Genomic DNA, 15,139 nt, shown 5'->3' with positions numbered 1-15,139 from the left:
GAATAATTATTTTATTTGCAAATTGAATTGGTTAAACTTCTTGTGAAGATCATGTAAAATTTTTGTATAGAAATTTTGTCTTTATAAGAGATGCTTTACTTTCTTTTGCAAACATGCATATTTCTACAAATATTTCTACAAATTATAAATATTGCGGCGATTTGAGAGTAGAAATAATAAAAAATAATAATATTTAACACAGTTTTGCGCTTTTGGAACTCGTAAAAGGTACCACAATCGAACATCAACGATATAGGCATAGAAAAATTAGACAATTATTATTTCACTTTTAATGTTCATTTTTCGTACAACGAAGACATCCAAAATAAACTTCAGAAAATAGATTATCTTACAATCTCTTTCTGTTTCAGCTCGACGACACAGCGCTACAGCTGTACAAGGATGGCGACTATGGCGCCTACTTGGACCTCGAAGCCTCGATCAGCGAGCAGCAAGAAGAATTCGAAGGCTTCCAGACGAAGTAAGTCCGCAAAACAACTATCGCGAGTAACCCGCTGATTGTTTACGCATTTTTCGAGTTCTAAGGCATTCCTCTTTCAATTTTCTCTGAAAAAGTTCCCTTCAAAGCGTGGCAGAGATCCCCTCTAAAAAGTTTTACGAGTTCACGGTAATATCTTCTGCATCAACCGTGCTACCGGGAGCACCAACAGCAATTGTTACAGCACAATCTTTGCTCCAAGGCGCGAGTTAATCCCGGCGCTGGGTTTATTAGCGACTCTCGGCTCGATACGCGTCGTTACTTTCAATGATCGCGCGGCAAACATCAGACACTACAAATTCATCAGGCGCGTTTGAACGTGCGCTTTGTATATTTCGGCATGAACGATGAATCGGGAACTCCGGGTGCCGTAGCCTTGATCTCGCGGGATTCGATGCGGTTCATCCCGTTCCGATGCGCCGGGACAACTGGATTACACGGAGAACTATTTCGAAGATATATGAGGAAACTTCGGATACTGGAAGTTCGAACGTGGAGCGCTATCGCGAACACGGATGAAGTTCGGATCTCATTAAGGCAAACGTCGCGTTTACCAAATTTCTGCGACGGTCGTATTGGTTCGTTGCAGTTATGCGTGTTTCCTATGCACTCATTAAACGCTGAACGTTCTAGGATACTACAGATCGATGAAAAGTCAGATTTCTTCTAGGAAATAAGCTTCTAGGAAAATAACAGTATTCTTATAAAAATATTAACAATAGAACAACCAGATAGATCAAAATTACCTACTCCTGATTTCTTCTTTTTGCAACCATTGAAAGAATTACATGATTCTCTGAGAGATTACTAAAGAAATTAGTTTAGTCATACGCGAATACAATTGTGTATTGATATACATCTCAACAGATGTACTCGTACAGTTTCTGTAGAAGAATTTCGAACGGTCAATTTGACTGCTCGGTTATAGTGTTAAATTATATTATAAATGATATCTCTTATGTTCAATGTTCTTTCGTATCATTAGTTTGTAAAGAAAGAATAGCAGTATCCAAAAATTTGAACTATTTTTTTGTATCTTGCAGTTGAATCGAAAGTCAGTCGATGAAACTGAAGGACGTGAAACAATGTATTGAATATCTTCGACCGTTACGATGCGATAATTTCGAGTCACAGCAGTCAGGATTTCGTAACCGCCATTCAGTCGCGTGCTTCGACTCATTGTTCAGGAATCGTTGCGCGCGACAGGCTTCACCTTCAGATTTTTCACTGATTTTCCAGCGCGTGGCCCACGCGTGCCGTTCACTCGTCTCGCAACGGCCGCTAAAAGCCTCTCGCGGCTCATCGCGGATTTAATGCGCTTGTTCCCGCGAAGGATTGACTTAGCCGGTCGAAACCGATATGAATTACTCATTCGATGAAAATTACATCCCACGGATTCGCGTTCATGAAGTTTGCGCAACCCCGGATCATTCTATTCTAGAGGATACGATGATAAATCGCATCCATGAGGAATCGAAGACGACGAGCGATCGATCGTTCGATCGAGAAATCATTTGGATTCCGCGACGAAGTTTGGTTTATCCGTAAAGATAATGTTGAAATGCTCTGTCTTCCTCCGTTTCAGAGCGTGTAAAGAAGTTTTCTCGTTCACGGGCGCCAGTCGCCTCCATTTGTAATCGGGAAATACGAGGTATTCTCGTTTGCTCGAATACGCAAAGTTTCTTGATGACACGGAACACTAGATACCGCTGATGGGAGTTGGATTTTACTACTTTTGGGCTGATGCGCTATGCTGGTCAATAAGTGACATCATTGTTCCTCGTTCCTTATTCCGCCCAGTTCATGTTTTATTAATTCCGATTCATCAGGACGATGATACTTCACGTTATTCAGTCGGTTTATTATTATCAACCATTCCACTGGTGATCTGATTATATACTGACTTGCTACTTTGATTTTGACCACTTCGCAATCAGCGACGTTTTGGATTAGAAAGCGGTACATATTAATCATTTGAGACAGAATATGTCAATCTTGTTATATAGTCCAATATAAATATTCAAGAACTCAAATTAGAATACCAGAACATAAACAGAGTAGAAATCAATAAACTCTTGAAGAATCTAGGTCCAAATGGACCGAAGTATCGGCCTTGAACGATGAACCACATAAAATCGTATCCAACTGGTGATAAAAATTCCAAACAGCTGTATCAAATATAATTATCACATTTCTTAGAGTTGAAACTAAATATTATTTCCCAGTTATCAATTGCTAATCATTCAATCAACTATAGACACATGACAAATAGAAAAATTCTTTACTCCTAGTAAATCATTATCGATAAACTAGCTCTATCAAGCGCAGTTACAAAAGAGCTCGTATAAAAAGGGGTTAAAACGCGAGAAAAGGGTGCATTGTTTAGGTTAAAGTTAGTATGCAGGTTAGTAAACGTTTGGTTGAAGGTATCGGTGAAATATTTGGAGCTCTCGGATTTTCGCGGACCGCAGAGCAACGTCGCGTTTGTTTCGTTCACCCGTGCAGCCACTCCTGCGCGATACAACGACCGAAACGGCCCGATATATATTGTTTTTTCGCCCTCCCCGATGTCGCCGGTGGCCGGTTTACACGCGTTGGCCGAGGAAACGACACAGCTTCGCCCCTCGACGAAATGGGAACGCGTTCCATGGTTTTTCATGGTTGTGACGCGACGCGACGCGACGCCCCCGATATTGGCTCCGTAGGTGAAATTTGTCGAGCGACCGTGCGGTGCCGTACACGCTCGCCCTAGGCGCGTTGATAGCCTCCACCGATTCCACCCTCGCACCCTTTCCCTCATTTTCCGCCAACCCTTCCTTATTCGCGTGAACGAACAACCCCGCAGGTCAGGTTTCCCGGGCGTGCAAACGATCGCGAGAAATTCTTTCAGTTTCCAATGCAGCGCGGGATTCTCCTTGGTATGCGACGCTCGACGCGACACGATCCGCTTGCTTGCTCTCGTACTGATACATTTTCAACCGCGACGCCGTGATCCTCGCGGGACTTTGTAATTTCGGGTGGTTACATGTTGAACACTGTACTTAGTATAATCAATTCTTGGAGTTGCGTTAATAGCGTTGGATTTTGGGAAGTTTAATATAGATATATTATATAACAATAGATAATAATAATAGATATTGCGTGTTTTCAAAAGTATACGTGAACCATGTGAATATAAATATGGAGCATTCATTGAAATATTTGCAGTAAGGAGTTGTATGAACGGTTACATTAGTTTTTGATGTGGAAAGTACTGAAATATTCAAGTCTTCTTTTCAGTAAATCGTGTCTTATCGAGAAATCTGAATAAGCTCGAAGATGATAGTCGAACGAGTACGTAATTAAAATACAAATTTCTTCAATTTGAAACCCTAATCAGGAATCCTCATTCCTTCGTACTTCTATAATTGAAATTGTGAAAGTTCTAATCATTTTCGCTTCTCCGCTAAGTTAACCCTATTCCAAGCGACCGTCGCGAAAAGAAACGTCAGAACTTCCCGGCGTGTCCTGCGTTCGATCCGCGGCGGGCGTAAAATGCGAAATTACAGGGCCGTGCCCACACGCGTCGGCGCCCAGTTCCCATATCGAATCGTTTGTCGCAACAGCCTCGCCACCCACTCGCAATCCTCTGCTGGATTACCGGAGAAATTCCCGCGCGAATTGCCCTCGCGAAAATTGCGTACGCGCGAGCGGACTGGGGAGACCCGCGACGGCTTGGGAAAGAAGGTGGCGGGTCTCGCGTGGGTAACGAGTCGTTTATCTTTGCCCTAATGCCTCGCGGTGAGTCCACCCACGCCTCCCGTGCGCGCTGAATGCAACGCGAGCCCGTTCGCCAGCCACCGGATTCCGTGGAAAGTAATTCCGCTCGCAGTTTCGCCGGCTGTCCGTGTTTCCGCGCGCAAAGAGACATACTTTCCGCGGTAACAAATTGTTCGAGGACGCCGCCACCCACCGTGACACCGACCTGAATCAACGCGGAGCCATAGAAACGAAATGCCGGGGGACTGGGCGATGGACAGGTCCACTTTTATAATTTCGGGGAATTTTTGCGGACGGTGGAAACACGGAACAATAAAATGTCGGTGTCTGTGGGAAGAGCGGGAGAGGGGATAAAAGAGAAAGCAGAGTGTTGGTCGAATGCAAACATGTGTAGAAAATGTAAAGATGCAGTTTGCGTATTAATATGTATTTCTTTATTATTACGATTATACTAGTACGGGTTTGTTTTGGACACGCGTGGTTTCCGTCGATTTGCCGTATTTCACGTGAGGCTATTTTTCATTTTATTTCTATACTGTTAGAAAATGGTATTTGATAAACATATTTGCTACAATGGAAATCGTTATGGAAGGTTTACGTCGATGAGAAATTCTGTAACAATAATGAATATACAGAGGAACCGTGTATCCCCGTGATGTTCCATTGAGCGGACACAAAGATTTCGGCCCGATTCCGATGATCAAGGGGACCGTTCACGTTCGTTTGAAGGAAATAACAGTATTTAACCGGTTCGGAAGATTGCGGCTTAACGAGGTGCCTCGTGGAAGCCTAACGAGAGGTGGACGCGCGCGTCGATCCCCTATCAGCTAAGCGAGGGAAACATGAATCGCGGCCAAGGGTATACTTCAATGTCCGTGGAATGAAAGTCTGCCGAGCGGAATTAATCCCTAGTCTTATAACATTGAGTCAAGCTTGTGATGAAGATTTCAAATTAAATCGAATAAGTGTGTAATAAATATCTTATATTATATCGTTATCTAATGATAAACATTTTCTTACTTGATGTCAAAGATTTCCTTACTTATTCTTTCGTAGTTAACATACATAGTGTTAAAAATAATTATTAATAATTTCCTATCACGGTCCTTACATTATACCATTATCTATTTACATCACAAAATATTTCCATTCAACATCAATTTTACCATAATCATTTCCAATCAATTCGGAAACTCTCAGAATCAACTTAAAATACGTAAATACCGTCTTCTGTCGGAAAACTTGAGCATTTTAACTTAAACTTATTTTCTCAGTCCAATCATTCTTCCTCAATAGAATGTTCACATTTCCTATAATTTATAATTGTTACTGGAAAAGTCGAAACTTCAATTCAGAATATACGAATGAACTCAGAAAATAAGTTTAATTTAAAATTTCAAAGGGTGTCTTTCGGCACTTCGGTAGAAATTGAGTTAATCGACTCGACAGTCCACGATGGGAGAAAGTTGGGAGTCAGCGCGATGTTCGAAAAGAAAAAATCTCCAGCACGCTTTCCGGACGAATCTGGCCGTTCCGTACGTCGGAAGCGCGATGTGCCCGGCCAGTTCCCTTCGGCTAATAAACCTCGCGTCATCGTGTCCCTCTTCCTTCGTCGGGCCAGGACTCTTACGTAACCTGTTTGAATGCACGTAGGTACCGGTACAGCACCAGCCGCTGCGTATAATTATAATGGGGAGGCTTGTGTGTACGTGTAAGTACGCGCCGGCGGCGACGCCGGGTGAAAGGGAGGGGGTGGCGCGGCGGGGATACACCGGGTACTCTCCCAGGGGTTCAATAACCAGGCACAATAAGTCGCTAAACGTTCGGCATAGACGGCGCGATGAGTAATCAGTTTCTTCCTACGTATCGGTCCCATGGATCGTTGAAGGTGTGTACACGCGTGCTTACGTGCGCGCGTACCGGAGGCTGGATGCATTGCGCCACCATTATCGTCGCGCGGACGATGAAAGGGGAACGTCTCCGCACGGAGCTATTCGGCGGTAACTCGAATAATTGTCTCGAAAAACCGTTCGCTTGAAATATTGGAATGGGTTCCGGTTGAATAATTTCGAGGATGACCGTGGGTATTGATCTGTGCGGTAATTCGAAGCATTTTTATGTGATTTATCTGATTATTCAAAGAATGTGCATAGGTTTAAATATTGCGTATCGATGTGCGTATATTTCCGGGGGAATTTGTTTCGGGGGCGATTCGTTTGAATGTTCTCACTGATTGTGTTCGGAGAATTTATAGGAATAATTGAATGTATCGAATGAGGCGATGGAATTCGGTTTTTTTTTCTTTATTTGAATATGAATGCGTTAGTTTGAAGAAAAATTAATTATGTCAACGGTGTAATATTTAACATTTCATTATCTCTTCCCCCGAGTGTAGAGGTAACTTCTGAAAGAATTCTGAAACCGGTGCTTCAATAACGTCGCGTCGGTTGAAAAAGAAAACACGAAGCCGGAAAAGATAAAGGGTAGTTTAAATTTAAATATCGCTGCCGGTTTATTAAAAAAGCAATGCATTGCGTATTAGCGGGGCTAATATTAAATTCCGGATTTGCATCGAACAGGAATCTTTTAAATTATTTATCAGCCGGGTCGCGTTCGTAATTCGTTCTTTTTTCTCGCTGCAGTTTCGGAAGGAGATAGGAGAGACCGCGAGTCGGGTCGGGCACGGGTCAGGAGCCGCGGTTGTTATGGAAATTTTTAAATGGCCCGTCTAGGACGATATTATTATTCCCGCGGTAACTAACGAACCGTCCCGAAAACGCGCCCACCTGACCGGGACCCATTTCGAATTTGCATCGTGATTTTTACGGCATGCCGACCGAAACCCGTTCCGCATAATAATATCTGCTACCACCACCGCTGCCACACCATCCACCCCTGCATCTCGTCTGTGATAGGAGACGTAGCCATTATATGGAAGATCTTTAGAATTTGTATCGAAAATTTCTAAAGTATTTATAGAAAACCTCTGGAGTCTGTATATAATATTCATTGATTCTACGTAGAAAATTTCTAGAATTTGTACAGAAGATCTTTAGAATCTATATGGAAAGTATCTAGAATTTTTTCAGAAGATTTCTAGCATTTGTTTAAAAGATCTCTAGAGTTCATGTAGATCTCAGAGTGCGTATAGAAGATTTCGTAATTCTGTATAGAAAATCTCTGGGATTGGTATAGAAGATTTTTAGAATTGATATAAAAAGTGTACAGAATCTACATAGACGATCTCTAGAGTTTATATAGATAGTTTCTAGAATCTGTATAGAAGATCTATGGAATCCGTATAGAAGACGTGCGGAACGTATATAGAAAATTGATAGAATCTACATAGAAGTCAGTAGGAACCGCGTTATAAGCTACGTTAATAAATTGTCTCATTATCGTTGTCGTGATTGAACGTATCCTGAGCAGGTTGTCACGCTAATGTTATTAGCCCGCGTCAGCCAAGGAGCATAAAGCAATTCGCCTTGTTACGAGTGAATGACAGGGAATTTACACGCTTCCTCCATTAGCGACTTCGGCCGTATACCTACCGGTCGAGTCGCGTCTAAATAGTACACCGTGTATTTAATAGCGTGTTTCATCCTTGTACCGAGTTTTCCTCGCTTTTACGAGAACTTTCCTTGTTCAGCCGCGAACGAGAGTCTTTTTGGAAATTCTAACACGCCAGGGTTTACGACACGGAAGACTTTAACCCCTTTACGGCTCGAAGTGGTTTTGGTGCTTCATTGTGGAACTTCCGTCAACATTGCTTGACACGGCACTTTGCTAACTTATTTAGCAACATCTTAGAAGCACTAACATTGTAACTACTTGAATCTACATGATTCCGATATTACGAATGATTATATCAAAATCAAACACACGCTTGTCTGCATAGGACCGCAAACGCTTAAGCGATAAAAATGTCCAACGCATAAATCAGGAACTAGAGACTTACCATTAAACGCGTCAGAAAGATTCATTGTAATAAAATGAAGTTGACGTTACATTATTCCCCGGAGAAACTTTTCAGACCCACTCAATGTTGCGCAAAATTCATCTTCGATCTTCCTTGATATTTATTCTACCGATTACCCGCTTGAATGAGACGATTTCACGCTCGTGCGTTCGCCTAATCGCCTGCGATCCTCCGACGTTTCCCGGCGAACGAGAAAAATCACCATGGTAGGTACTCGGGGCGCAGCAATTTGCAAATTACATTCATAAAGATTTATTGGGACTCCTCGTGCCTATTACGATAAACACGGTGATCGACGGGTCACCTTCGGAAAAATACCGATTTCCGCCGATCGGGAATCGCGTCCCCGTCCGGCCCTGCCATTGGACCTTCGACCATTGTTTGCATGGTTCATTAGTTTGATAAGTTCCCGGCATCCTTCGCGGAAGTGGAACGGAGCTAGACGATCTTAACCCATTTGCATCATGTTTGCAATTGCACCTGTGACCTGTCCCTCATAACCACAATAGTAGATCCCATAATAGGCCCGTATCACCAGGCAACGAAATTATCAAGCTGTTTATAATTTATTTTGATTTAAATTTTAACACTATCCTTGACTTACTTTATATTTATTAATACACAATATTTATTACCAATCATAGTAAAATTTCTAAATTCAGGGTACACTATAAATTAATAAATATAAAACTCATTAGTCGCGAATTATTCTGAAACTATTTTCATATAGATCGTATCCTTCTTCGTATTTTTATATTTTAAACCCAATGTGGCCAAAATCAAATCGAGAGGATTCTAATGATATTGTGTTGGGATTATTACGTGATTAGTACTACAAAGGTACTAATGCTACCTTTGTCGTTATTTATTAATCTAATACCTCAAATCCCTCAATTCAATAACACGTATAGTACACTAAACATTGATACGCGTATTCTTTTAGTTTCAGTCTTCGGCTCATTTTCTCTTAATTATGCGATCTAAACCACTGTGGACCATGAAAACCAGTGTCCTCTGGAACATCGATTGTTTCTCGGTTTCGTGTGATTCCACTTCTCGTGATCAATCCACGGCGCATTCAAATCGGCTTCATGCGTGTTAGCGGAATAGCTCGGTGTACGGGTATTTATTGGCAGAGATAATGGCCTGGAAAGTTTGACGGGAAAATGGAGTTGTAATAGGTTTTTGTAGCCGAGTGCGTGATACAGTCCGCGACGAAAGTATCTGTGCGAGTTTCCGATATATAAATCCAATATTTTTTTTCGAGTAGATTCCGTGTTATTGGAGATTGCACGGAATGATTTGTAACTGGGTATAATTCTATACGAGAAAGTTTTCTGCGTGAGTCTCTGGTTTTGACAGAATTGACGTTGAATATTTATTAAACAGCGTGTGCTTCGCATCAATAATGAGGATAAATGAAAGGTGCAGAATAAAACTTGTTTTATACTGGATTTTTTAAAAAATGGCGTTTTAACACATTCCGTTAACTAGTTAGTCGAATGCAGTTGACAAAGTTTTATTCAATATTTTTGCTCGCTTTAAAAATTCCAGAATGTTCGTTGTTCTTCATCTATTAGATTATTAACGGTAGTGATGTCCGGATAATAGAAGAAAAGCCTAATTGAAACATAAAACGAAAAGTATACAAATGAAATAGAATTGATCTATATATTTAAAAAATAAATTTTCTTCGCTTTCTTGAATGAGAAATAATACTTTTGTCGCCGACTGTACGCTGCGCGACGACATTACCGTGACTTCGAGAGAATTTCCAAGCGAACTGTAGCTTCAAGCACGCTCGGCTGGAATTCAGATAAACGAATTCAGAAAAGTCGACCGGTTATGTGGGGCTGGTCAGGGGTAGATCGATTCCGGTAGGTCCAACTTCGGACAAATGAGTATCGAAACTATCAGAATCGAAACTGTTTGTGTAACTTGAAGTTCTGTGTACGGAGCTCAGTTATTGGATCCCTTTTATCGATGTAAACGCATTACCAATGTAAATCGGGACCTGTTTACTGTTCATTGAAGTTCGATGCTGTTTACGTGCTACGGGCGCTTGCCGAGTGCAAAGTTTGTTTAAAAATTAAGTCTGTAAACATTTTGCGGTGAATACCAATAATTAACGATCGAAATTATAAAACTATTTGACTTGAACTCAGTATACTTCCCTAGAGAAAACAAAAAAGTAAATGTAAAATTTAAAAAAAACATAAGAAGTCAGTTTCTTACAGAACCGATTTTGTTATTTTTTATATAGAACAAAATAAATGGTATAATTTGATTGACTGATTTCCTTGATTATATATTCATCGTTTAATTATTTAGTGAATTATTTTAAACGTACGTTCGTAGTTTTTCCACATCATTCTTTTCTTACATCAATCTTTTATGATTTTTTTCTAAACCGTAATCCATCTAACTACTTTGTTACTAATAATTTATTCAAAATGAGAGATAACTCTGTTCTATGTTAACGTCTGCTCTAAGCTATAACTATTGATAACAGAGGAATAACATGTATTTTGCATCCAAACAAATTGAATAATACTTGCTTCCTAAATTCTATTTGGAATCTTCACCACGACTCTGACACGACATTGTAGGGCAAGAGGTTAAAATAGGCAGTATAACAAAATATTAAGTTATACGGTATAAAGAAATATCAGAACGAGAGAGCCAACTGTTTATTGATCTTTCGTTCTGCACACCCGAAGTTTCTTCCTCACCTTCTACACGCACACCCGCGTTATTGCTTTCGCGCGTGTTTCTGCTCCGGTTAATGCGATTCAGGTTCTACTCCGTATTGTTCGTGGTTATTACACGCGAGCAAAGAAGCAGGCACCGAGGAAACCTGTTTAGCCGGAAGGAATTTCATTTAAACGTGGCTGCTGTTTCTCGAAACTGTTCGATATTAAATATCTCGCCATGCAAATCGTCCTTTAATTTTATTTAGAGCCTCGATGTTTTCCACGACGCCATTGTTAATATTCCCCATTCAAGCTGTCCATTATATTTAATTAAGTCAAATCGGAAATTATCTCGTGTACAATCGGCAAAATTCTCCATAAGCATATGAACTTTGATTTTTACAGACAGACCGATAAAAAAGAATTATACAGTTGCACTTTCTTTACTTTATACATTTTGCAATGTACACATTTCAAAACTAACTTGAAGTATATAATGTTTATTATACTAAATACGAAATTCGTGAAAAGGTAGATGTTATATTGAAGCATCATATGTTCCTAATATTCTCGTAACCACAAATAAGATCTTCATAAAATAACCAATATATTCTTTAACCCTTCGTACTCCATAGACGCCTGTCGCCATTTGGTACAGCGAAATTATGAAGTATAATGTTTAATATTAAATCTCGTATGATGCATTAATATGTGAAATATTCAAATAAAACAATCTCCTTCTTCAATTTATATACGATTTCTCGTTAAGTCAGTTTCAAGAAATCTTAACTATATTTCATCAGAAAGTGCGTTGGGCATTTTTGCTAGAAAACTCCTGGAGCGCTAAGGATTAATAAAAGAAGTTGATAAAACAAAAATAACTTGTTGCGCGATCTTTTCAAGAAATACATAAAAAATTAATTATTCAATAGATCGAATCATTTGCAAACGCATCGAGGCAATAAAGACTGGAAGAAAATCGCCGGATGCGTTGTGAAAATGGATAAGTGGCAACGGTGTGTAGGCAACGTTCATGGCCAATCGCGGAAACATTAACATCCTATACAGGAAAGCAGCTGCCACTTGCGCAACTGATACTTTCGGTGGCCGTGGAGGATTTCTCTTTGTTGGTTGCTTTGTTCCAGCGCCACTTGGAGAAGATTTAGCGCGATGAACTATCGTTAGCAGCTGCCGCGGAACACTCTCGGCTTCTTTCCTCCCTTAAATCCCCCGTATCGCGTTCCTCTCGTTGATCGCGGCGAATATTGCCCGCGGGATTGCTCCATCTAAACTTTCCTCATGCAATTTCAGGCAGAATTAGAAAAAACAGATGCTGTTATTATTAGATTCGTACAAAGATAGTGTTATAAAAACATTAGTTCAGAACTTAGGTTACTCTTTAAACACTCAGTTCTTCAATCTGATACCTTGTCGCATCGATGATCTATTATATCTTTAAATCCTGATTTCTTCTTTTATAATTATTAAAAAAACATACAGATGCTTCTTTAAGGAATTATTAAATCGATTTAATAATACGTAAACTAAAATACAAACCAATCATCGCAATAAATTCAATCTCATAATTCCTATACAAAAGAAATTTGAAAAAAAAAACATTCAATTTACTCAGTTTCAGTATTAACATACTAACAACACAGTTCTTGTCTCACATATTTTAACCCGTTCAGTTTGCCTTGTCGGAAGCGTATCGATCAAACCATTCCTCAAAAATGATCCCGAAAAGGGTCGACAAGTTCACGGACCCCGCAATATTTTCGCGAAAGCGAAGCTCAAAAAATGGAGCGGAACGAGGTGAATAAAACCGAATGTCGGGGACGATACATCTCGTCCGTGATCTTTCCCCCCGCGCCGTCCAATTTCAGAATATCGACGGGTTCCCAACCGGGCTCGGAATAAATCGCGTAACCGCGTTCGGAGATCTATTCCCAGGACATCGGCCGCGGCCGTCTCTCGTTTCTCGTTTTATAAATATCTATCCGCGTTTCCATCGTCGGTGGCGCGACCCGGCCGACAATGAGTCAAGCCTCTCGCCGTTGTTGCCGAGACTCATTATTATAAATAAATTTCCGACAGGTTTTGTTCCGCCGCCGGGTGTTTGCAGAGCGGGACGATCGAGGAAGTATTCCGGAGGATGAAATGCTTTGTCGTTCAAGATGGCGGCCGATCTTCCGACAACGGTTACGAATACGTTTATTCCTGTTGACACGTCGACTGCCACGTTGGTCATCGTTGGCAGTAGCTTCTAAATTGTTCGATAATAATTATATTGAGAAGATTGATGTCGAATACAAATATTTATATAGTAACTCGAATAACTTGTTTGTTAATGGTATAATGTAAGAACTGAGATGCCAAGTTGATGATAATCAATGCTAATATAACGGTTGAATTATTTATGATAGAAAGTAATGTGTTTTACGAGAGCTACATTAGTTTCCGTAGGGAAAGTAGAACTTTTGAAATATAATAGATACCAATTTTTTTATTTAATCTGGAACAGTCAAGCGTTGATCATACCGGTAAGCTGTTCATGTGGGGAACTTCATGAGTTATCTAGTGATTAATTTACAGGGATAGAAGTTGATTTACTTAAGGATTTAGTTGGTTCGAGCGCCAGTTAATTATGTGGAAAGGAAGAGAAAGTTCATTTCCGGATATTACTTTATCTCATTTTAATTCGTTGAAGCCATGCTTTGCATTAATTGTTTTTGATTGTACACTCCGTCTCGAATGAACAATGCGCAAGTGATGAAATTACTGTAGCACAACTTGTTACTTTAATGATGAATCCTCGGCCGTGTAATCTATCGTTTTCATTTCTGTGTTATTAATAAGGTAATGCTAAAAGGAGTCTTATTAATTTTAACATTATAGTAATATCATGAAATAATTAAAATTTCAGTATATTGTGATGGAATAATCCGGATTTAATCATTATATGCACGGTTCGCTTTTCGTAATAAGCCAATGCTTCATTGCATTTTAATTAACGATTTAATAATTAAACGTATAGGTACGCCGTGCATTAATGTACTTATAAAACCACATTACATTTATATTATAATGAGGATTCAAATATTTCCTGTAATCTTCTTTACGCGTAACGTCAATTAACGTTTCCGCTGCCTAAATTATTGATCGCCATTTTCTTCGTGAACGCAATGTCTAGGGCGCGCCATTTAAATTAACCTTGACTAGCTAATTGAAGCCTTAGGGGGTGTTACGTGGGTATGAATGACGTAAAATACTATTCTATTATACACCTGAGAACGTTGCGTAATAATAACCGTCTCTTCTATTTCACCTGATCAGTGCCTCATTCAATTAGAAACAACTCGATATCACTATTAACGGTTAATAATTAATTACAACATCGTGCACCAGTCATTTCCCATATCCTTAATTCCACTGCGTTCATTAAAATTGCGACAAATGAAGAGAAAATAGTATCGAAATTCCCAGTCTATTTTTATAAAGACTTATCAAGATCTAAAGCCTGATAACATACGACGCTCCGATGCGATGATTGCATCAGAGAGGTCAGTGATTTCATCCAACTTATTTTCGGCGAATGCAGAATCAAAATAAGGGAACAGGTGTTCGAACTTTCTGCCAGTCGAGGATATTTGTGAAGACACTCGATACTAACATGAAAATGCAAGAAAACTGTTGTCGCTCTTCTCCTTAAACACACGGATGAAATTTATAACTTTTACTGAATAATTACAATAAATTTTGTAATAGCAAACAAAAATGGTAGAAATAATAAAAGATAAATACAATATGTCCATTATTAAAAGTGCATTTGAATATGATTGATAAAGTAAATTGAATGTAAATCACGTCATCCACGGCTGAAGTGTTAAATATATTCTTGTTCAAATTACTCCCGCCAACGTGTCATTTAATCATCTCTAATCAATGTAAAGGAGAATCTATGCACGATATTACATTTTTGCGAACAGATAAACGCAACCAGTTCGGCACACCTGAACAAACTCCACCTACAAAGCCCAATTTATCCGAAACACGTGTCGTTTTAACTTCCGTGGCACTCGATCGGCAGAAGGTCGTTCCAGAAGTCCAGACTGTCGCCGAAAGTTCGTCCCCCTGTTGGGCTCGAATCTTTGGGAAAAGTTTGAGACCGTAGGAACGCGGCAGCTTCCTCTCGCCCTCGGCGGAATT

At 40.0% G+C, this 15,139-nt stretch overlaps 1 protein-coding gene across 5 annotated transcripts in view; it reads left to right on the top strand.

The window, feature by feature from the left end:
* The window catches only part of Fhos (Formin homology 2 domain containing), a 231,842-nt gene that overhangs the window by 68,183 nt on the left and 148,520 nt on the right, over positions 1–15,139 (top strand). For all 5 annotated transcript variants that reach the window (XM_031983115.2, XM_076371721.1, XM_076371720.1 and 2 more), the window contains one exon: positions 372–481. In XM_031983115.2, the coding sequence (XP_031838975.1) occupies positions 372–481 (110 nt within the window). The remainder of the gene's footprint in view (positions 1–371; positions 482–15,139) is intronic.

This window comes from Nomia melanderi, chromosome 10 (assembly GCF_051020985.1).
Source record: "Nomia melanderi isolate GNS246 chromosome 10, iyNomMela1, whole genome shotgun sequence".
NCBI lineage: Eukaryota > Metazoa > Arthropoda > Insecta > Hymenoptera > Halictidae > Nomia > Nomia melanderi.
This window is presented reverse-complemented; position numbering and strand designations above follow the sequence as displayed.